General features: G+C 34.6%; 1 protein-coding gene across 1 annotated transcript in view; it reads left to right on the top strand.

The window, feature by feature from the left end:
• Positions 1–24577, top strand: part of LOC111049693 (hemicentin-1-like) — a 440149-nt gene that overhangs the window by 134444 nt on the left and 281128 nt on the right. Inside the window, exons 4-5 of the mRNA XM_039426347.1 lie at positions 7695–7805; positions 23730–23933. Coding sequence (XP_039282281.1) covers positions 7695–7805; positions 23730–23933 — 315 coding nt within the window. The remainder of the gene's footprint in view (positions 1–7694; positions 7806–23729; positions 23934–24577) is intronic.

The following is a 24577-nucleotide window of genomic DNA, read 5'->3' as shown; positions in this document are numbered from 1 at the left end:
TTAAACTTTAGGCGCTCATATCTCAAAAAGTAATGATCAGAAAAAAACATTTTGTGAGTAAACTTTTTTATTTTGATAGCTTGATGATATAAAAATCGAAAAACTCACAAATAATAGAGAAATATCACGAGTAAAAAGTTTATTTTTAGCTTCTGCACAGCCTTAATGAGAATGAAGTATCAATCCAATCAAATAAATATATTCGCTAGATATAAATTGACCAAAGGGGTTGCAGATAAAACTATTTCTTCTGGAATGAAGTATCCTGAAAAGGGATAAACTTTTTATCCTTTTTACCGATTATTTTCTGATGGATATCATAAAATTTTGAATCTTTGTCGTTGATGAGAATGAATTATCCATACATTGGAATGTCTCTGCAAAATGATGAAAATTAATTTTCAATCCATTCAAATAACTTCGCAAAATAGAAACTGACCAAAGGTGTTGCAAATAGAACTATTTCTTCTGGAATGACGTAATCTTGAAAGGAATGAACTTTTCATCCCTTATTGATAATTTTCTCCTTCTCATCATTAGGAATCATCTCGTGAGTGTATAGAGACAGGCTATAGAGTGGCGCCATACTCACAAAAACTTATCCAATTATAACTCACAACAAAATTCTTGTCTTCAATAAACTGATCTGTTTCCTATTTTTTTCTGATCTGTTTCGGATATTTTTCAACATGACTCGAGCGTGATTTTGCATTCCACAATCATGAGAAAAACACTTTTCATTATAATATTCCAGTAGGAAACCTTTACCACAGTACGCTAGTCAAAACAAAACTATGATATCGGGTGCCAGGCTTTAATCTACAATAATAATTCTGTATTTTGCTTCTCACTAGAGTATTGTCATTTTCTCACTGCCTACAACTTCAACTAGATAAATTGACTCGACAGTGATCATGGTTATTTATCTCAAACTCAAAGTACGTGACATTTTCTCTAAACACTGGAAGGGCATGATTTAATAATATGAAAATATGGAAATTCAGCTCGATCAACTAGCTTAGGACTGCTAATGCTTGACTTCTGATTATCAACATTATGACATTTACCAATACATTAACACATTAATAGGCTACTATTACACTATTACTGATTCTCAAGTTCACTGACATTCAACCTTACTGGAGCCTCACATAGTTATTCCTCAACTATAAACTTCATATTTAACTAGATCTCAAAACATCCCAACTATTCACATGGAAAACTGATTGCAATTTTACTATCATCATTAAAAAATTTATCATTTCATTAAAGATTTTCCTATTTTTTTATTTATAATATTTTGACTACTTATCTCTAAAGGGTCCTACTACTGTTAATTACCTCAATTTAATTTCCCAACAAAATTCTATTCCTTTTTGACACTAATCTTCCTACATATTTCTACTTTCATATCCACAATTAAATTTTAATCAACCTTTCAACTCTCAACTACAGAATAATTAAACTTATGCTAACTCAAGAGATTTTCCCTTTTTATTTCAAATTCAACTAGAAGAATTTCACTGTTATTTTATTTTAATTTAACCCGTTCAGTAGTGTTCCAATATTTATTTCTACTTTCACTGATAACCATTTTAACATTACCTAGGTACTCGTAAAGGTTTCTCTGTTATATTATTTGTATACCTTACTAATCACTTTAAATATTCATTGTCTAAAACTTTCAATTTTCGTTACCATACCAAATTTCTAAGCACTTTAACTCAATAATACCCCTTTTTTACCAATTATTACTTGTGTTTTGCGGCTGACTTTCCTACCAAACATTAACGAACCTTTTGACTGGGCTTCCCTAAACTGCATTACGCTGATTGTTTTCCTTACAATCACTACGAAGACTCACTAAATATTCTAGATTTCGGTTTACGTTTTCTACTGACGAGCCCCATAACTCTCGAATGAACCAGACCGTTTACTAGATACAAAAAAATCTTAGCTCACACCATCTTCGGTGCCTTTCGCTAAAATTATACAATTCCACCGTACAAATTGCAAGGTTAGTCACAGCTAAATTCCTTGATTTGTTACATGGACAACTATCGGGCAGTGCTCCGTTCTCTCTGGACACGGACCTACACTCGCGCCGATTACCTAAATTCAACAACAACACACCAGGCAGGACATCCCCTTGTCCTCCTCTAAATCTTGAGTCTCACTAAACAAACAAAAAATTCCCACAGTCTACAGGAAACGTCACTAACACAACGGATCTTTACACTATCACTACGCATGCCTACCGCAAAAATCACACCTAAAAAAAAATATCTCCAATAATAAAACTGATTCACCTTTTCGAGAATACACATTACTGATAAAGGGACTTAACAACGTCATCTCAATCAACTTATTTTTATACAAATTCCCAAGGATTTGATCATCGTTTTAATTTTAATCTACAATCTCTAATTATTTAGTTTAAACATCTCAAGGCCAAAACTACTCATCAACTTTTCAAAACTACATATCAACAATAACTAATAAAACAGTTTCCTATTTATTCTCTGATTACCTTCGATCTACCTAAAAAAAAATTCCTATTTTCCTCAAACATTCTCCATAATAATTCCGAATTTTCCTAATTTACTTGGGGTGACCTTTAAATCTCTATATTCACTTTCCTACTACTATACTATGATGATACTCAAGTACCCGATGCGTGAGACCAGAATACGTACGTTGACATCACAATAATTTCTATCATCATTCACGGAATTACAGAATACAAAAATTTATTCAGCACTTAGATAAAATTTAGAATTTAGAAATAGGCCGACACATCTAGAAAATACCTGAGTCTATACCTAATTCATGCAGGTGAACGGGCTAGAATCAAGAAAACTTCAATTAATCTTGCCATGCCTGATTTACTAGGTTTCTACTATAAACTAACACTACACTTTGAAATAATTAAAAAAATACAAACAACTTCAATAAACATTGGCAACTAAAATCGAACAACAGAAACAACAATTTCATGTTACTTTGTTGACATTCTTCATCTGATTTGGGGCGCATTACTATCCCTCATTTAGATAGCAATACGTCACAAAACCAATCAATATCAGTCATAAAATAACAAATTAATTTCAACATGAAATACTCAAGAAAGAAAAGCCCGTTGAACCCAAATTTCGTCGATAGTAACCCATATAACCCATTTCATAATATTTTGAATCCCCACTTTTGATTGACATTCTCGAATGAACCTTTGTTTCACTACACTGCACTTTCGTTGGTCTGTACGTTGCTTTATCGTCGGTTACAGTACCTTGTTTTTGGCGGTGAACTTTTACCGGTTGAATTTGGCTTGACGGTGACGTCCTCTTACGTCCCTAGACCTGTCGTCTGAACGGGTGTCTTGAAGCGGTGTTACATAAAATTGCGGAACCAAAGTGGTGGTAGTACATGAAGTTGGTTTGGGGACACACATGAACCGCTTAGCGGTTATTTGAAGAAACAATTATTCGTACATGATGAAGAAACACAATTAAACCTTTCAGGACATGGCACTACTAGAAAATTTAAACTTTAATAAAATAAAACTAGCTCCTACATCAACTAATGTTATAAACTTGTAACTTGCCCAAAAAGGGCGAAACATAATGACTACATCTTTACTCTCGTAGTGCTCCTAGCAAAGTGTCCTCCGAAACGTACCTGGTCTCTCGGCTGGGGAATCCCCACTACTGTATTTAGAAACAGGTCTCCTATTGGGCGAAGGGAATCAATTTGACCAATCGTCGCGTGGCTTCTAGAGCCTTTGGACCAAATAGTAACTGCAAAATCGGTAGTTTGTTATAATTTCAATGCTTGCTGTTTTCCAGCTTATCGCACTCCATGTCGCAACAGGAAGGCTAAGTTTTAGAGATAATTCCATAATCTACATTCCTCGACGACTCGGAGCCACAATTTTTAAATATCTATCATGGGAAACTCGAAGTCATGGTCGTTCATAATAGAGAGAGAAAATAATTTATTTCGCTAACTCACTTACAATAATGGCTCTAGTCTATTGCGTATTAATGTACTATTATAACTTGGGAAAAGGCCTGAATTAAAAATAGTGCGCGGCACAATTTCAAATCTTTCCACAGGATAGTCTTGTTTTATGATACTGAAGCAGTCGTTTCAAGTTCATTCTCTATTAGTATAAAAAAACGCTATTCCAATAGAGGTTCAAATTCCAATTCTAATAGAGGTTCGGCAATAATATAAACTGTTCAGGATCAAAATCCTGATATCAATTTGTTGATTTCACGTTATTTTGGAACTACTTTTCATCCTTATACCGATTATTTCTGATGAATATCTATGAATTTCGAGTACCTTGTTGTTAAGGCTGTGCAAAGGCTAAAAATAAACTTTCTACTCGTGATATTTCTCTATTATTGTGAGTTTTTTCGATTTTTATATCATCAAGCTATCAAAATAAAAACTTTTCTCAAGAAAACATTTATTTCCGATCATTACTTTTTGAGATATGAGCGACTGAAGTTTGAATTTTTGGGACAGAACATTTCAAATTAGGTACGATATGAATCCATGAGATTTAAAGGATGGATTCTTCCTGGTATTCTTATCTAGTAAAACAATAATTTTCTGAAAATATCAATTTTTGGGAAAGTTATTCAATTTACCAAAAATAGCTCAACTAAAAGTTATTTTTTGTAAATTGAATAACTATCTGAAAAATTTGACGGATCTATGCTCTAAATCTCATGGACTTATCTCTTACCGAATTTGAAATGTTCTGTCCCTAAAATTTAAACTTTAGGCGCTCATATCTCAAAAAGTAATGATTACAAAAAAAATCTGAGTATACTTTTTCATTTTGATAGTTTGATGATATACAAATCAAAAAACTTTGAAAAATATCAGGAGTAAAATGTTTATTTTTAGCCTTTGCACAGCCTTAATGAGAATGAAGTATCCATCCAATCTAATGTCTTCGCAAAATGGTAACTGACCAAATGGGTTGCAAATAGAACTATTTCTTCTGGAATGACGTAATCTTGAAAGGAATGAACTTTTCATCCCTTATTGATGATTTTCTGATTAATATCATTGAATTCTGAGTTTCTTGCTGTTGATGAGAATGGATTATCCATCCATTCAAATGTCTTCGCGAACTGGAAACTGACCAAAGGAGTTGCAAATAGAACTATTTCAAAATGATGAAATGAAGAGCTTTTGTTTGAAACACCACACAAAGTTTCATACTGGAAAGCATCCAGTGGAAGGATGAAAGAGTGAGTGAATAGAATATTATAAAAGCATCTCAGCTGGAATTAGCGTTGACAGTCCCAGTTCAAGCTCATTTCATTTGAGTCCCTTGCACAGCATAGTTGCAAAACTTCTCTTGTTTGTAGAGGTCAACCTACATTCCATTAAACCCTCTTCCATTGTGCGCAAACTATTTTGTAATATATTTATGAGTCGACAAATTCAAAATAACAACGGCAAGTCACTTCTAAGCAACTGGACAAAGTTGTTGCTTATTAGCCCGTAGCTGAATGCCAGCACTTCTGCATTTACGCTTGGAAGAGTTGTTGTTGTTTAGGGGTGTCTGGGGCGCCACACATAAATTCAAAGGAATTCTCTTAGTATGAGAGGAAATGAGTTTACCACTAGTACTACTGCACACACATTTCTGATGCAGTGATGCACAATTAGATGAAGAAGCAATTGAAAGGTTAATGGAATTTTGTATATTATAGAATGTATTGGTGCGTACAGACTTATGCACCACGCACATGCGTATTGCACTCTTCATCAGCTGGTGCTATGATTTTTATATCTGAATCTCAGTGTTTATGTAATATTATGTAATAATATCAAATCAAATCAATTTATTGCCATTCTTTTTTTTTAAACAAGTGAAACATAACATTCTTATAATGTTATAACTAATTATAATCTAAACTAATTGAAAAACATATTCAACGAATGTTTCTTTATTTTAATATTGAAATAATGGGCTCTCCCAGAAAAGCTAATGCTTGAGCTCTGGAAGAGAGTTCAAAAATGTTAAAGGTATTTAGGATGGATATCTAAGACAATTTAATTAGTACCAGAAGAAACAATATGCAATATAAACACTAGAATATAAATGCATGTACAATATAACAATGTAAGCACTAGAACAAAAAGTCAATTAATCTTCTGAAATCTCAAGTCCGAAGTAACTTTCCTACATACCCACTCTCTTATTTCATAAATTAAACACTTAGTAATTCTATTTAGAATGAATTTTCAGGTAGACAATTTATTATTCTATGGCAATAGAAGGACAATTGGTGTTTGCAAAATGTAAGTCTAGTGAATAGGTTATTGTAGGTATTGAAAACATTTGGACGTATTAGAGTATATGGACGTATATGGTGTATTACGAGTAGTGAATTTGTCTTTGTTTTCATTAATGTACAGAATTGCGTTAGTTACGTATGTTTGTCTCAATGTTGGTAAATCAATTTCTTTAAATATTAGTCTACTAGGGTACATTCTCGGTCTTCCCAGGGCTGCTCTGATAATATGTTTCTGTAGAACAAAAAGTTTATTGAAGTGAGTATCCTGAGCTGCCCCCCATGCCTCAATGCTATATTGAAATAAAGAGTGTGCATAAGCAAAATAATGTTTCTAATAATACTTGGATGTTAATTTATTGATTTTGTAGAAAATATAAGTCAGATATTTTAATTTGAGCAAAGGTGAAGTATATGTGCATTCCGTTTCAAGTTTGATCTATAATTATACCTAAGTATTTGATTTTTCAACTTTTCTATAACTATGCAAGAGCAGTCCGCAGAGACTTCATTATGGTTATGCATTTTTAGCTGTAATCTATTGGGAGGTTGTCCAATTTTCTTTGTATATTATCCAAAATTGATTGAATATTTTGAATAATACCAATGTATTCCAAATCAAAAACAAGAACACAACCCTTCAACTTGATCTTTTATATTTGAAACATCAATAATCTGTTTCTTTCAGGGTATGTTACTATTGCTTATTGATCTAACATCATCTGAGTGAAATGCTGGGCGTGTTAGTAGCTCATAAGTCTGTACGAACCTTATCGTTGAATAAGATTAAACTAATTCCAGCTGGGTAGTTATTGACCGAGCGAAGTGAGGTCTAAGATTCAAGTCGACGGTTTGGCATTTCTCTTAATGTTTGAATGTTTAAATGTTTATATGTTGCGCATTTACGGCGAAACGCGGTAATAGATTTTCATGAAATTTGACAGGTATGTTCCTTTTTTAATTGCGCGTCGACGTATATACAAGGTTTTCGGAAATTTTGCATTTCAAGGATAATATAAAAGGAAAAAGGAGCCTCCTTCATACGCCAATATTAGATTAAAAATCAGACTATAGAATTACTCATCATAAATCAGCTGACAAGTGATTACACAGATGTGTGGAGAAGCCAGTCTATTGCTGTATTTCCATAAGGTCTATAGTTTCAATCAGGTACTTGTGGATGAGAATACTGCGTGAGGTCTACTGTTCACAGAGCTACTAGTCATTCTTCATCAAAGTAAATCATTATTTCAACATTATAATTCATGCAACGAGGATTGAAATAATTTACTTTATATTTAGTACCTATGTGTTGATCTTAACAAAATACTTGTGATGATGAATTGTAATTATTCCTCTGATTTGTTACAGTGCCACCACAAAAACTGGAAGTTCTGGACCAAACAGGCAGAGCAATTCTGACAGCAGCTGGGCCTACTGTAGAGGGATCCTCGTTGCAGCTCACTTGTTTCGCTATTGGAGGTAAAAACTTATCACAATATTAATATCATTCAAATGTGAATATTTCCAACACTATATTGTAGAATATCTTATGAACTATTTATAATGTGAATTTGTGACTAAAAAAAAAGCTATGGTCTTCCTTTAATTCAAAGGCTTTAGAACTATGTACCGCGTAAAGGTAAAGAGCTATTGAATGAAAAAGGCTAAGAAATTGTCAAAAACCACAGATTTATCCAAGTCTTTCTAAGTATCAATAAATCTGTGGTTTTTGACAATTTCTTAGTCTTTTCCATTCAATGTGAATAATTACCACAATATCAACTTCTCAACTACACAAAAAGTAAAGAACTATGAAGCACCTAAAGGTACCAATAATTGACATTGAATAGAAGCGACTTGATATTGTCAAGATCACTAATTTATTTGAACAATATTTGAGATACTTGATCCGGTTTCCCACTCGATTATCCATCTTCAATAAACTGGAAGCTCAAATATTGAGTAGCAGAATGAAGTGTGAGTGAAGCAGCAGCTCTACGATTGGCCGATAGCTGTTGACCAATGAATGTTGAGCTCGAAGGTTATTGGTCAAGACCAGACACGCCCAAGTATCCAAAATACTGTCATGAAAACTGTTGATTGTAATGGCAAATTGTACTGCTTCACCCATACTATAATTATATCCTGCTGCTCGATGTTCGAGCTTTCAGTTCACAAGAGATTGATAATGGTGGAACAGCAGAAACTGGTATCTCTCGTTATGAATTAGTTTTTTTTTTTAATCAAGTTCTTTCATTCCAATATGGTTATGTACCACATCACCTTCAAAACAACACAGAAAGCCAATCATTGATATTTTTAATATATGATATTTCTCATTACATCTTGAAGCTTCAAACTCCTATAGTGAGGTCCACGTTATAATGGCAGTGGAGAAAAACATTGCCAAGTCTCTCCATTTTGCCACTGAGTGTACACAGCTGATACTCAATTCATCCCATTAAATTTGATGTAATAATAATTATCATTTCCTTGATAAAATAATCAATTTAATATCAAATTAATCAAGAATATATATTTCTACATTATTTTATTCAAAAATTTGCTTCCATAACTGAGATCAGATTTTTTCGCCACACTGCACAGAAAGTTGTCTCTTTCCAGCCGCTCATGGAAGTAGTTAATAAGTCATCCGCTAGATCGGGCGAGTGTCCACTTTCATCATCAGCTGAAGTCGCCATGATTTCGGTTCCAGTTTCGAATCAAACTAATTCGCTTTGCAACCAGTTTTATTCAATTATTTATTGTTGATTAGTGCATTCCGAATTTTCAAAAATGCTTGAAGATGACTGTGGTATTCGAAGTGAAATTTTAAAAGAATCTGAAATCCTGACTGCAAATCCTCTACCACTAAAATCAAGAGATAGGTACAATAGCTTAACGAGTATTCTTTATTTTGTATTCTTTATTTATTTTGTCAGCAATACCTGTAGTGTGGCGAAAAATATTGTTCGCACCACGGGCAAAAATGTTTTTCCAGCTCTCAATCTTTTCTAGTCCTCGGCCTACGGCCTCGGACCTGAAAACCGATAGAATGGTGGAAAAAATGGAGCTGAGAATTGATTGTCTACTCTTGTACAGTTACTGTCAAAAGTAAAAATAAAATATTCTGGGAAACAGACAACATTGCAAAGCTAGAGAGAGATAACGCTATCAGTTTTGTTGTATGATAGAAAAGGACAGCAACAGTATTGTCAATCCTACACTTCCATTATAACGTGGACCTCACTATAGTACATTGTAGCCTAACAAATCTCATATCAGACGTGGAATTCGTAGTCCAGTTGAAAATTATTAATCGTAAAAATCAAACAGTATAAGCATAGCCACCTCTAATACAAGGCCGCGGCCTACGGTATTGCAACGTCGCAGTGTAGGCCTAGAATCCAATACATTATTGGTGAAAAAGATTTTTGAAAATACCAGCTGATCTTTTTCACCAATCATGTATTAGATTGTAGGCCTACACTGCGACGTTGCAATATCTTAGGCCGCGGCCTTGTATTAGAGGTGGCTAATGGAATAAGCAAATCTATTTATCGATTAATCCAAAATCGGGACTAAACAGAGTGGCCCAAAGATTCTACATATTATCATGAAGCTTGGGTTACATAAGCTCATGATTTTATGTAACCTATAGGGTCATTTATGCTAACGCTAAATCACGTTTACTTGTATAGTGAGGTCCACGTTATAATGACAGTATTTGATCAACTTTGGTTTTGCTATTCTTGTCTATCATTCGACAAAGCCTGTTGTACTATCCTTTTATAGGTCCACAAACATGCCAATTATGTTTTTGACAGTGTAGAAATATAATTAATTAATGCAGAGAATCGGCATCGCTATTCTTCTATCTTTATCAACTGCCATTATAACGTGGACCTCACTATAGATATGGTTGCATTTATCATACTGTGTTTCATTCGAGGTTTGAACGAACAATTGACATTTCTCCGTTTAAACCGAGTATCTGCATACGGGCATAAAATGGTCCAAACTTTTAGGCTATTCTGTATGTTGGATACCAAGTATTTCTGGGAAATAGAGAAACAATGCAGCACTTACCCTCTTTCTTGAATAAGATGGATACCCAGAAGAGAGATGAGTTGGGAATACTCACAATTAGGCCTGTTTATAATTAACAAAGTTATAATCACGTTCTTGGCTGTAGCACCGACCTCAAACAATTATCAGATTTCAAGGGTGAATAAATTGTTGCTTTCGTCTGAGCTCGGGCAGTCCCACAGATTAGGTTTGAAGACGAACTGAGTTGTAAGCTTCAAACTCATCTGCACGAATACTGAGCCATAAACTTCTCATCTACTTGCTCGTTGAATAGAGTAGCTGGTTGCCATAACTCAATCTACCGCCAAAAGCTTATTCTTAACCGACGACAGAACTTGCAATCTCTACTTCTCGAAAGTGTATATGTGAATTAGTATTTATGATTCCTTGACATAGCTATCCTAATATTGTAACCAGTTTTGACAATTAGAGTACAAAAATATTTATAAAATAGCGGATCTTGGAAACAATGGCCCATATGAATAAAACCAGAACAAATGCTCATGAGCAAAAGCATTGAGCATAAGGTTTTGCTCATGAGCAAAAGGTAGAAGCAAAAGCATTTGCTCATTTTGATATGAATAAGCTTTACCTTATACTCTTACCTTATGCTCCAGAACTCTGGAGCAAATGCTCACGTATTTTAAAGATTTTTCATCAGCTGATTCGCTTTTGTAGCCTTAATTATTTGTATTTATAGCTCACGGAAGCGCTAAAATATGCAAACAGGGGGCACCGCTTGTGTTTGCGTCGTCTGCTCTGTTTTCTATTTATGAATACAGTTTTAGGTTAGTTGAGTTTAGAATTTTAAAATAATAGCGTGAAAAAATGTCATCTCTATAATAATCTTCAGCATATTCTAATAATATCAATAGCCTTCTTATAATCGACTACACTCTCATATACTTAAATGCCTATTTCCTATTTTGTGATGGCTATCTTTATAACAGGTAGCTTTTGTATTTACTCTTTTGTAGGGATAATGGTGATATATATCATGGTTGAATCTAAAAAGAGTTTTATAGTCCTACACTATTGGTTGTGATAGTATCTGGTATAGTTTCCTCTTCCTCATACGAATTAGTTGAGCCATTTTACTATGAGCAAAAGGTGATAAGCTGCTCTAGACTAGACTAACCTTTTTTGAAGCATTTGCTTCAAAAGTTGAGCAAATGCTCTAGTTTATTCATACAATTTTGAGCAAAAGCTTTTACTTTTGAGCAAATGCTCAAACTATTTTTTCGATGAGCATGAGCAAAAGGTTTTGCTCACGTTTATTCATGGAAAATGAAGCAAATGCTCCATATTTTAGAAGTATGAGCAAATGCTCAACTTTATTCATATGGCCCAACATTGGATCTAGTAAAATTTAATGGAATATTGAAAATTCATATAGATTACCTCGTCAGTTATTATCTGTAATGTATTGAGAAATCATATGTTTTATTGGAATATTACCATGGGATTTAGAAATAATAGTTAGTACTTGTTCTGGCCTAATGGCATCAAGTTTACTGAAGTTAACGTTGTATTTTGTCTATTTGAGTGAATAAACGAATACTCAACAATGAAGACGAGGAGAAAAAACAAGGAGAGGAATGAAGAATTTCAAAGAATCGACAAGGACTCTTTATTTCGCTCCAATATTATGAAGGAAAACTAGACCAGTCTGATCAGTCCACTATCAATATGATAAATACGATTTTTGAGAGATTGAATTTTTCCAGTTACCTAGCTCTTTCAATCGTCAGTAATAGAATTGAATGGTTGTTTTGACAACACTGACCAAAAAGATTGTTATTAATGGTTTGATGCTTTGGAACTATTTAATGATTCCGTCTAGACGTCTAGACTGTGTTTGATCTCTTCTTGAAATCTAATAGGCTGTTTCACTCATTCAAAATAGAAATGTTATTCTTCTGAAAATTCAAGTAAATGCACTTGAAAGAATTTATTTTTACAATCTAACATTTAATATCAATGGATATTCCCTATTTGAACTCAACCCGTTTACTTCATCAGCTGTATCTTCAGAATATTTCTCTTCCATATACGACTTCAGACTTTTTCCCCTTGCTCTCTTCCTCTCCTCGCTCCACTGTTTCACTTTGATATCCATTACATGTCAAAGCTTCAAGCTTCTTTATCTTTGAACATCGTGCATGTGCGTGAATCCTATTCAACCTTCAGTGATAATAGAATGAGAATATTATTTAATTTACTCCTTCAAGTACGCGGAATTATATTTTTTTACGACAAGAAAATATGAAATGTCATTTCTCTTCATGACAATTTCCAGCAAGTAATTATCCAGTAATTGAATTTGAATGAAGAGTATGTTCAATAATCAGGGTAATTCATGAACCAATCGGAGCCGTTTTGAAATGAAATTCTTGTGAATAAAACAATAATGTTTTAAGAGTTGCCTGGTTTCAGTTGCCAATCATCTACCCCTAATCAGCTGTATAGAAATCCATTTTAGTAAAAATTGTTGTTACGGTATTTACTGTTCAAGAGAGAAAATAGGTTCAATCAAATCAATCAATCAATCGTAAAACAATGCCGTTGTTTTCTCAGGTTCCTAAACATTTCATTCTTCCCTGAATCAATCGTATTTCAGAACCCACCCTCGCCACAGTCCCTCTCACTCTACACACCAAGAGCACCAACTCTTCTCCAACACCAATCTCTTAAATCACTTGACAACCTTCTCATATCTTTATCTCGTTCAGCCTTTCATCGCTTCTCGATTTTCCAAGAAGATATCTCACCCTTTTCCCCCTTAACCATCCTTTACTGTGATAACGTCTCCCAGCAAAACCTCTTCATTCGTACCTCCATCACTACTTCTCTCTCCTTTCCTTTGATATTTCATTTCTGTGCTCTCCGCGCCATTCCTGCTTTCTCCAGTTTTGAGTTTTCACTTTCTTTCCTCCTATCATATTTGATCTTTTACTCTATTTAAAAAGTCTCTTTCCCTTCGATATCCTCTTGATCGTCATTAACAGTTTTCTTCTTCCATAAATTGTTCCCAAATATTCGTGTTTTATATCAGCGTTTTTATTTCATATCTTTGTACTAGGTTGTTTTTGGCCTCATGATAGCCACTTCTCAATAATCTTACTTCATTCTTTTCTTCTCTTCTTCCTCATATTCTCTATCATGTCCGTCCCTCTTCTTACTCTTTTCTTCTTCTTCTTCTTCTTCTTTTTCTTTTTTTTCTTCTTCTTCTTCTTCTTCTTCTCCTTCTCCATCTTCTTCTCAATCATCTTTTCTTCTTCTTCCTCTTTTTCTTCTTCTTTCTTGTTATTTGTCATTCCAGAGTATCGACTAACTCTCGCCATCCATCTCCAGCCCCTTCTCTGTTCTACTTTTTCCCCTTCTTTTTTGTCATATTTCATTTGTTCTTTCTCCTCCTCTTCCTTTCCTTTCTTCTCTTCTTATTTTTTCGTATTCTCCTTTTGCCTGATTCCTGACAGTCTACTGTTATTAATGTATTGAATATTCCCAGCACAATATTTTCCTCGAATCAAAATCACTCCATCACCTCTTCTCTTTTGCACTCCTCCGCCTCCCATCTTTTCCTCTTTTTAAATCTCCTTAAATCCTTTCCTCTGCTCATACCTCATCTTTCTATTATAATCCTTCTTTCATTTCACCTTCCATACCACTACTCATCCTTCTCTCTCCTTCTTCCCTCTTCTTGATTCCTCATCGTTCCAGATTTTCTATCTCTTCCAATATCCCGTCCCACATATAATTTTGTGTGCACTCAAATTCCACTCTGTCACCCCTATCATGTCCTCACAATTTCATCAGTACTGCATTCCACCTCGTCTCAACAAAGAAGAGAGAACTAGTTGGGAGAGAGAGTGCGATTGAGCGAGAGAGATCGAGAAGAGTGATAGTGAGAAGATAGTGAGAGGAGAGAGGAAGAGAAGAAAGTATAGAGAGAGAATGAGAGAAATAAAGAAAAGACTAGTGAGAGAGAGAGAGGAGTGAAGGGAGGGAGGGAGAGAATAGAATAAGTTGCCTCACTCCATCCGGTCCGAATTATTTCATATTCTGCACAAGGGATGAGAGACAATCTCCTCACTGAAATACCGCGGTCTCCTCCACCCTCTCAATATCTCTACAATGTTGACATCGTTCCTCGATTCACAATTTTCATCGAAAGCAATAGTCTGGTGCGGTCTAGTATGGAGTAGAAAGAGAGAGAGTATGAGAGAGAGAGTGACAAGGAGCGTCCACTTTCATTATGATGAGAACCTTTCATTGCAGCTTTGGGCATAACACCTGCATCCTAGATGACACCAATCTCGGTTGCAGCCTGATACTACATGGTTTTCAAAATATTATTTTAATCAATTTGACTCTAATGGAGTTGTCTTTATAATATAAAGGAAATAAAAAGTTTAAATTAAAAATAAAATTATTTTTATTATTTTTTTCTTAATTAGGAAATTGAAAAAGTTTTGGGCAATAGCCTGTGTTTTCTTTTCCGATTATTGTATTTTTTGTGCTAACCTTAATAAATAAATATGAACTATGTAATTGATTTAAGATAAGTGGTTCGACAGAAAACTCCCTCGTTCCCCAGAAGTTGCCTATCAGATGGGAATCCTTTGTTGGCAAAGTATTTTTGCATAGTTTTCAATGTATTGTTTGGACCAATTAACTCTGATGGAGATATCTATATAATATAAATTTACCATCAATTTTAAACAAGTGGTATAGTAGAAAGCTCCCTCATTTCCCAGTAGTTGTCTATCATATGTAAATACTTTGTTTGCAAATTATTTTAGCATCTCTTTTCTCACATTGAGTGTTGAATAAATCCAGACAAGCATGAGAAAATTCTTTAGAATATTCTTAATTCTCATTTGATTTGAGAATCGATACTAGTAAGCGACTAGCAATAATAGGTAAAGGCCTACCATACTATCATTCGTACACAAATTTACAAAAATCTGGTGTGGCGCACTCATTGAACTTTCCTTGCTAAATTCAGACCAGCATGAAAAAATTCTTTGGAATATTCTAAATTCTCATTTAATTTGAGAATCGATACTAGTCATATAGTATAGCAGTAATAAGTATAGGCCTACCATACTTTCATTCGTACACAAATTTACAAAAATCTGGTGTGGCGCACTCATTGAACTTTCCTTGCCGTTATGAAAATTTTGGCAAAAACCGACTCGTGTGTATCAGGTGTAAGAATCGAGTTTTCGAAAATATGATTTAAAATTGATCAGCTGACGAGATCAATTCTGCTATCCAGTGAATGAATCAACAGTTCCCTCTCTAACTAAGTTTGCATTTGAATAATCACATTTTCTGGAATTTCTCGAATTTCGAGCTTATTTTCAATTTTAAGTGAAAATGTTACTGGACATTAATTGTAGAGATTTCTATGATCAATCATTTCCGTTTAAAATGTTTTTTTTTTTTAAATTGTTTCTGAAGCCTGATAGTTGGAAATCTAAAATCAAACTTTGCATAGATGGGGCGGAGTTAATTTTTTTGGAAAGCAATACTTTCCTTACTTATGGCAATAGGGCAAGGAAAGTAAACACACGTAATCAAGTCGATAATTGGGAGAGTTTTAGCTAGTTGCATGTGAGAAACTAACTTGTTGCATGTGATGTGTAAAACCATAGAGAAACAGTAGTGTAAGTAGATATACCATGGTATAGGAAGTTTTATGTCGTAACTTTTACTGTTATCTCAAGCCGATAATCCACGTAGTTCTTTCCCTTTAAGCTGTGTGACACTGGTAGTCTCTCATATTGTGCCGATCATACACTCTCACCCGATCAAAACAGTAGAAATCGACAATAAGTGACAGTAATCGGCTTGAGATAACAGTAAAAGTTGCGACATAAACTCATTATACCATGGGATATCTACTTACGCTATTGTTTCTCTATGGTAAAACTAACTTCATTATCAATCTAGATACCAGTGATCTAGTACCTACTTGTAATCAAGAAGTTTAGCAGCTTTAGGTTTGTGTACCTCTGGTTTGTTATTCATTCAAAAACGATGATGCTGCTTAATAACTTGAGACTGAAAGCTAGGGTTTGAAGTACCAGGAGAATTAGACGCCTACATTTTGGACCAAAAATGAATAGACGACTATATGAATCTTTTCTATATGAATCTTGTATGAATCTTTCTTCATGAACGACAGACAACTTATGAGCATGGAAATGATGGAACTCTGGGACCACTATCTGTAACGCGGTGTTTTGTTCAATCTTCTTCTTCTTCTCAGCCTTTTCCAACTCAGATGGGCTCAGCGTTTCGAGTCAGTCTCTTCCAGGAGTCTCAAAATAGGTACAGAATGGAAACTGTGAATCAAACGCCTATTTAACCAATTCTTTTTACATGGCACAATTACTAGACACGTCACGTGACCTTAGGAAGTTCCAATCCTGGTCTTCTGGAGATCAATTGATCCGGATCAGTAAAGTGATCCGAACTTCCCATCAATACTATTACAATGCGACCCTTCCTAACAAGATGGCGGATTTTTGTGCCAGGGTACTAGCCAGGTTTCCATACTGTATGTATTGTCAAATACATACTGTGTCTCAGTCATGGGCTTTGTTTGGTGTTAGTCCCCTCTATGCAAGATCTTGAGCGATACAATTCTCCCATTTCTTCCTAGATCATCTCATCATCCCAGTGCCTTTGACGTCTGAGTGGTCGATCTAAGTGGTTGTTCTATATAATAGGTAAAGTATCAACAACAACAACAACAATAATAATAATTATTATTATAATCCTCTATTTCATCAACTCTCTCAATTGAATATCAGTTATTTATACAGGGTGATTCATAATTATGGTAAAATAATTTAATACGTGATAGAAGAGGTAAAAATAAGGAAAAAGTTCTAATAAACATAATATCCATAAATGCTTCATTAGCGAGCTATACAGGATGAAAGATTTCGCCCGGAATTCAGTTCCTCTGGTGAAATACACCAATGCTGAATTGTTTTGAAAAACTTATGCTGGATTCATATGGAAAAATATCTGAAAAATTGAATAAAACTAGTCTGGAAGCTGTAGTGTGAGTAGTTTTTTGAGAAAAAAGTTTAAATATGCAAAAAATCTAACTAGAAAAACACAGACTTCTACGTTTGATGCCCAATAACTTTCTTTAATGTAGAGTAAACAATCAATTTTTGCAATAAAAATTGTAGAGAATTTAATTCTGAAAAGAATTATGTAAGCTGTGTAAACTAAATTCAAATAAAAGTTGAATAAAATGTATTCTTATGTAGTACATTACACCACAAAAATTTGCTGTTTTATGAGGAGAGAACTAATAACTCATAAGTTGTGGCTGATTGCAAATAGAATATTCGGTTTTTTATGAAAAGTTTTATTTTTGTATGAAAGTAACATATCTGAATGACATTATATCTCGCATATCTGAAAAATCAACTCCGGTTATAAGGAAGATACATCTTACATTATGTACGCTGTTAATGAGTATCGTATCTGACAGTCTTGTACAGTTTTTTTGTTTCCAAGCAGAAGCTCGAGTTTCAGCATTTGTAGCGCAGCAGCTCTTCCATCAAAGTAGTCACAACTGGGTTAAGCTTTCTCAAAGATCACAGCAATATGTGCCCGCTATTGTGTATACACTCACAGCTCAAAAAGCGAATGCAGCTTAATGATGTACTCCAATTAAAAGACTACCAATTAAAAATTCAATTTAATCTTCTCTTTTTCTCAGCGAAGCCCGCGCCATGCTTCGAGTACCCTCTCTGCTCGGTTTTCTTTCATTCATTATCTCATCATATTTTTTGCTTCCAAAGCTTCTTTAACGCGAACGCATGCATAATTATTACTCCAAACATTGAGCCTCCCCCAGTTCTTCATATTGTTTCATCAATTAACTCATCTTCTCGGGAAATTTGAGATGGTATTGTTGTTGTAGCCTGATAAATGTATTATTCAGTTTTATTTTGGGAGTAGAGGGACAGATGTAACTGTATCTCACAATATAGTGATATCTCACTGGTAGTCTATGGTAGAGACATTTATTTCGAAAATTATTCTACTTCAGAACAGCAAACTTAAGTTTTGTGTCTTTCACCTATATACAAACATATCATGTATTGTGGACTAGGTTATACCTCTATGATTGTAAAATCACTCCACTTATATGGTCGTATTTATTCAAATATAATAAAAACAATATAAAACTTGTGGTACCCTCTTATTAAAACATTTTAACGACTATTTTCGACCTGCTTTGGCCATTTTCTAGTAATAAATTTTCTACATTAAAAATATGTGAATTTTTCAAGTAGATAAAATTACAATTTTAAATTTTCTACATTTTAACTTGAAAATGACCAAAGTAGGTTTAAACTAGTCGTTAAAATGTTTTAATAAGAGGGTACTACAAGTTTTATATTGTTTCTCTATGATTGTGTATGATTTATGATTATGTATTAGACTCACTCCAACACAGGTGGAATAGATCTCAACTACAATCCATCAATTGAATTAGAAGTGTTCTATTTTCTCCAAAGTTATCTCTGTCGAACTGTTTTCTAGTTAAAAACCTGATTAAGGATCGATTACTCACATGCTAAACAGTATTCATATACGTCATTGTGGTTACCGGCCGCGTTTAGATACTACTTGCTCCATACCAATACCTACTATTACTTACGAAGTAATAGTAGGTATTGTCCATACCCAGTTTATGAAGAAGACTTTTTTACCTAGTCTCATTACCTGGAGATTACAGTTCTCATTGCTCTCAGGATCGAACTTACACTCAATTGCACAAAAGTCTGTAAACTTTTAATCCCGATTAAATGTAACGAAAACCATTCGGAGAAGCTTTCTTTCCAAAAAAGCATTCCCTGATTGGCTCTCGTAGAATTAAATCATGATTAAAGTTGAACAGGCATCTGTGCAACCGGGCCTAAGTATTCTGAAGGAAAACTTAGTTGACCGAGCGAAGTGAGGTCTAAGATCAAGCCGACGGTTTTGCATTTCCCTTTATATTTATATGTTAACATATTTATATTTATGTGTATATGTTTCGCATTTATGGCGAAACGCAGCAATAGATTTTTATCAAATTTGAGAGGTAAGTTCCTTTTTGAATCCCGCGACGACGTATATAAAAGGCTTTTTGAAATTTTGTATTTTTAAGAATAATACAAATGGAAAAGGAGTCTCCTTCGAATGCCAATATTAACGTAAAAATCAGACTATAGAATTATTCATCATGAATCAGCTGTAGATTGGATTATTAATTGCATGCAATGACGCATGCAATTGATATCTCAATGTAACTTGGTGTGAAATCAGCTGTCGTGTGAACTATCAATTGCAAGCGATGAAGCATGCAATTTGATAACTCGAAGTAGCATATTATTTTCTCCCGACTTTTCTCTGCTTTCAACTCGGTAAGCTTTTGATGATAGTTTCTTGTTGATGATGAGTTGTTTGCAAAAAATTATTGTCGATACAACAAACCAAAGAGCCATTAGTTGTTTACACACCGATATCTCGCCGACACGTCAGGACAGGACATAATTCACTGTGATGGACAGTTTTTATTTATTTATTTACAATGTCACGGAAGACTACAGGCATTACGCCCAAATCATTCTTCACTACTATTTACCAACAAATTGAACATGTGAGAAATTAAAAATAAACGGTAATAGCCTACAATGAAAGATACGGAAGATAATTATGATACAGTGTGTGCTGTAAAGCAATTAGGTATAAATAACATTAAGGTATAAATATAAGCATGGTGAATGGAAATCATGTGAAAGATAAAATTAACTAATATTAATACAGAAATTGAATTATGTTGAATGTAATTCAAAGCTACGGATAAATAAATAGGATAACATTATTATGAAGCAAAGAAAAGAAAATATTGAGGTTAACAAGTCAAGCTATACTAAATATAATATAAGTGTTACATAATCATAATCTATTAGAGGAAGCTGTGGTTTTTACTGCGCGAGGTCCACAGTTCACAGAACTACTAGTAAAAATAAAAAGCCCGGAAATATCTGAGCCCTCATATCTTTGCCAACTTCCTTATGAGTTTAAATATCATAGTAACTTTTCGGTCGTGGTTTAGTGGTAGTTGTTTACTATGTTGTCTGTACTTTGACTTTAATGAACAGATGAACTTCAAAATCGAATGTGTATTTTATCAGTCAGTGTCTCCACAGATTACTGGCGGAAGCTTGTGGTCATAAAAAATTCAGAACTCTGCCAAGCTAACTAAATTTTATCTCCAGCTTCAGTTTCCCTGGAGACCTCTGAATTCATCACAGCCCTCCAGCCATAAATAGACCTATACGCTTCTCTGATACCACTGGAGGTGGTAAGGGTTGAGTTGGTGTATAATGCACACTCAAACACGGATCTGTGGAATATGGTGTTGGATGATGATGACTTATCGTTCAATATATATACGATCCTTATTACGCTTCAAAAAATAAGGTTGCCCGCTTCCGTTTCTTCCATGGCGAGATTCTTATCAAATTGACAGCATTTGCTGGATGAGAAGAATGTGTGTTATTTATGGGAAATTCTGACAGTTTGGAGTTAATCTAGCTATGGAATTCCAATCAAAGAATCTAATCGAAGAACCAAAAACTCAACAAAATTAATATCCAATTCAATTATTCAAATTCAGCTTTTCTCCAAAAGTATTCTAGAAAAGAACAGTTCATCCGGTAACTACAATTCTATCATTCATAACTGTAAATAGAGATAATTTACTTCCGTTTGCTATTCAGGCGATTGGTTTGAATTGTTGTCGAACAAAATGGAGACAGTGAGACGCTATGATGGTTTAGCATCGACCAATAGGGAAGTTTGAAATGGGCGTGGACGGCAAATGAACTACTCGCTTGTGATTGGTCGACGTTGACGATTGTGAACTTCACTTTCACTCCTCATCGCTTTCTGAACTAACACTTGGATTTTTGAACGAGCGTTAGCGAAGTTCTCTCTTTTGGCTTACTAGAGCCCAAAGTCGTTTTCTGTATGTTTGTATGTTCGACAAGAACTTTAGAGAGATTTGATCAATCAGCTTCAAATTTTGAACACGAATTCTTCGAACCTTTTCACAGGTCAAGTTCGTTGGACAACAAAATTGACTCACTTATACGTCCTTTTTCAGGATATAGAATTAACATTGAAAGAGCATAAGAAAAAAATTTGTTTTGATCCATCATTTATCAGTCAGTTGGAATTATTCGCATACTATTTCTGTAATTTTCCATTCATTTAATGAAGCTGATGCTATTATTTGGCAGTTGTCACACAGGCTTTAAGCGCCGACACATGATTTTAGCTGAATAATACACAACATTAATCTATAAGTTCTATATTAACTCGCTTCCGATAACGTCTGTCTGCCTGTCTGTAACATACACGTAATTAATACAACTTGTGATAGCAGTTGCTATGACAAATTTGTTTTGTTCAAAGTGTTAAAATGTCAGTAGAAGCTACTATTTGAGCTACTAACACTCTTGATTATTCAATGTAGGTACTCATTCATTCCATTAATGTATCATTTATACGGTTTGAGATATCGATGTACGAGTTTTCCATTAATTTTCCTTTGATATTCTGTATCGGAATCACATGACCACCTTCTCATTTGAAAAAATTAAGTTGGATTCAGAATGAAGTTGGATCCAAGATGGCGTACAAAAGTTTTAAAGCGACAGAAAATTGTTCTTCAATTGGAATAGGATTCCCATGGAACCTACTACTGTAATATCATACTTGTGAAAGTAATAATTCCAAAATCATTTCCATCAGCTCTGTACAGAGTTTTTCTAAATGATGGACCCATTTTCAAAAATTGGTATTTATTAAAGTAAAAATACAAAATAGACAACCTTCATACCAATGGAAAGAGAAAGTTTCAAAGTTTTTTTTAAAACCTTACAAGTGCTCAATGTGGCCTCCGGCTGCTGCACGGCAAACATCTACGAGGTAGCCATATAATAACTATACTTGTAATTATTACAAGTTGCGGATCTCAGAGATCAATACAACAGTTGATGAGCGAGTTCTTCAACCCAGGGGGTCTCTAGTCTATTATCTTCTATTTTTTCCATTACAATTTTTTTGAAGAAATTTCCAATGTATTGTATAGTTAACCGTTGTTCATAGTAACGAGTTTGCAATTTGTACAATTGATTACAAAGTTTATATCTACTGCATGAAATCCACTATCATGAAATTGTAAATCATAAAACAATCAATATTATAACTTATTTCAGCGTAATGTGAATAGACAAGAATCCCATTAGAATTTATGGGAATAATATTGTAACTGTAACGGGCACATTCTCTGGCACTGATAAGCTGAGGGAATTCAGCTTATTGAGAATTGAATATTTGCTTGTGCTCGTCACTCCTCAACCTTCTGGTCTGATTCAACCATCCATCAATTTAATTCAATTTGGCCATGCACTTCAGTATGAGGAATGTATCAAGGTTCTAGGAGTTTTCATAGATAAGAATCTATCACATCAACACCTTATCAAGGAGGATCTTTGCCACAATGCATCAATTCAAGAGGTTGAGGAAGTTTCTCCCAACCAACCTTCGTGTTATGCTTGTTCGAAGTCTTGTCCTGCCCATTGTGGACTATGGCAGCATGGTCTACAATGACATAACTGGAGAGCTTGATATGAAATTGCAGCGTGCATTGAACTATGCAGTTAGGTTCATATATGATGCAAGAAGGGATGACCATATCACACCTTCTCCTTTTTATTGGAGACTGCAATTGCTGAAACTGCATATTATGTCTTGTATATCACCTAGTTGTCGAAGGCAAGGGTCCGCAGTATCTGAAAGAGAGATAGTTTATTTATTATCTATTCCATCTACCCTCTATTGTATTTTATTATAAAGTTTAATTTTTCATGGTATACTTTCATGATGAGTTTCATTCCACATGGATGCAAATAACAACTTTAGTTTGCTAATGTGATCTAGTATAGTGTTGATGGTTCAATATGTACAGTATTATTTTCTTCAATATTTGTAATTGATCAATACTAATGTGGAACTGTGAATGATTATTTATTTCTTAAGTTTCATTTAATTTTATACTGTCTATTTTTTGTAAATGTTACCATAGGCAACAGCCTTGTAACAATTATCAACAAGCCTTGTAACAATTATCAACAAGCCTTGTAATAAGCCTTGTAGCCTTGTAACAATCTTATCAATCTCATACCGTTGTCTCCTGTGTCTGTGTTTCCTCAGGCCGGCCGACGCCTCGCGTGAGCTGGTGGCGTGACGGCGTGTCGCTGGACGACGGAGACGAGCCGGTGACGGCCGACAGAGTCCGCAACGTCCTTGTTCTGGACCAGCTGCAGCGGAAACACCTGGGTGCCCTACTCACCTGCCAGGCGTCCAACACGCGCCTCGTGCCTCCTCTATCAACCACCATCTCTATCGAGCTGTACTGTGAGTTATAACATCTATTTCTATCATTTTTACTTTTATCATTTTCTGTCACTTTTATCATAATATGATAGGAATAGATGTAATGAAGTACTGTGTCAACTTGGTAGAATGGCAACGTCGCATTGTAGGCTCATTTAACTTGTCAATCCGAATTAAAAGCAGTTGAAATATGTGAAATACTATTCATTGAAAGAAAATCCTTAATAACATATAAGTCAGCGCACTCGAGGTAGCTGTTGTTAGGGTTATTAAACCAGTCCTTCGGGCTACTATCTCACGGACTTTAGGGCTAGTCCTAGGGCTACTAAACCATCGTTCTTTCTAATTTGACTTCTACAACATGAATTCATTGTTCCTATTCCTTGAAACTTCTATGGTTCTGAGAACCATATTGGAATTGGAATTTTTTCACAAACTGCAATTTTTGATAATTCAGTTATTGTATGGTGCGTGATGATGATAGCAGGTTTCTTTGCATATCAGAAACCCTACATGGTTTAGTAAATATTGAGCTTTTATTGCTGATGATGCTCACTTGAGTTTTTCGCTTATGCGTGGGTAATGGGAAGTGCGAAGTAAGATGATTCCTGTAGCAACGAGACCAGCAAGTAACGGTAAAATGAGAGTTCCTCCCGTTTTTAATA

Source organism: Nilaparvata lugens, chromosome 4 (genome assembly GCF_014356525.2).
Source record: "Nilaparvata lugens isolate BPH chromosome 4, ASM1435652v1, whole genome shotgun sequence".
NCBI classification, from domain to species: domain Eukaryota; kingdom Metazoa; phylum Arthropoda; class Insecta; order Hemiptera; family Delphacidae; genus Nilaparvata; species Nilaparvata lugens.
The sequence above is the reverse complement of the archived record's forward strand: the minus strand, read 5'-3'. Positions and strand labels throughout refer to the sequence as shown.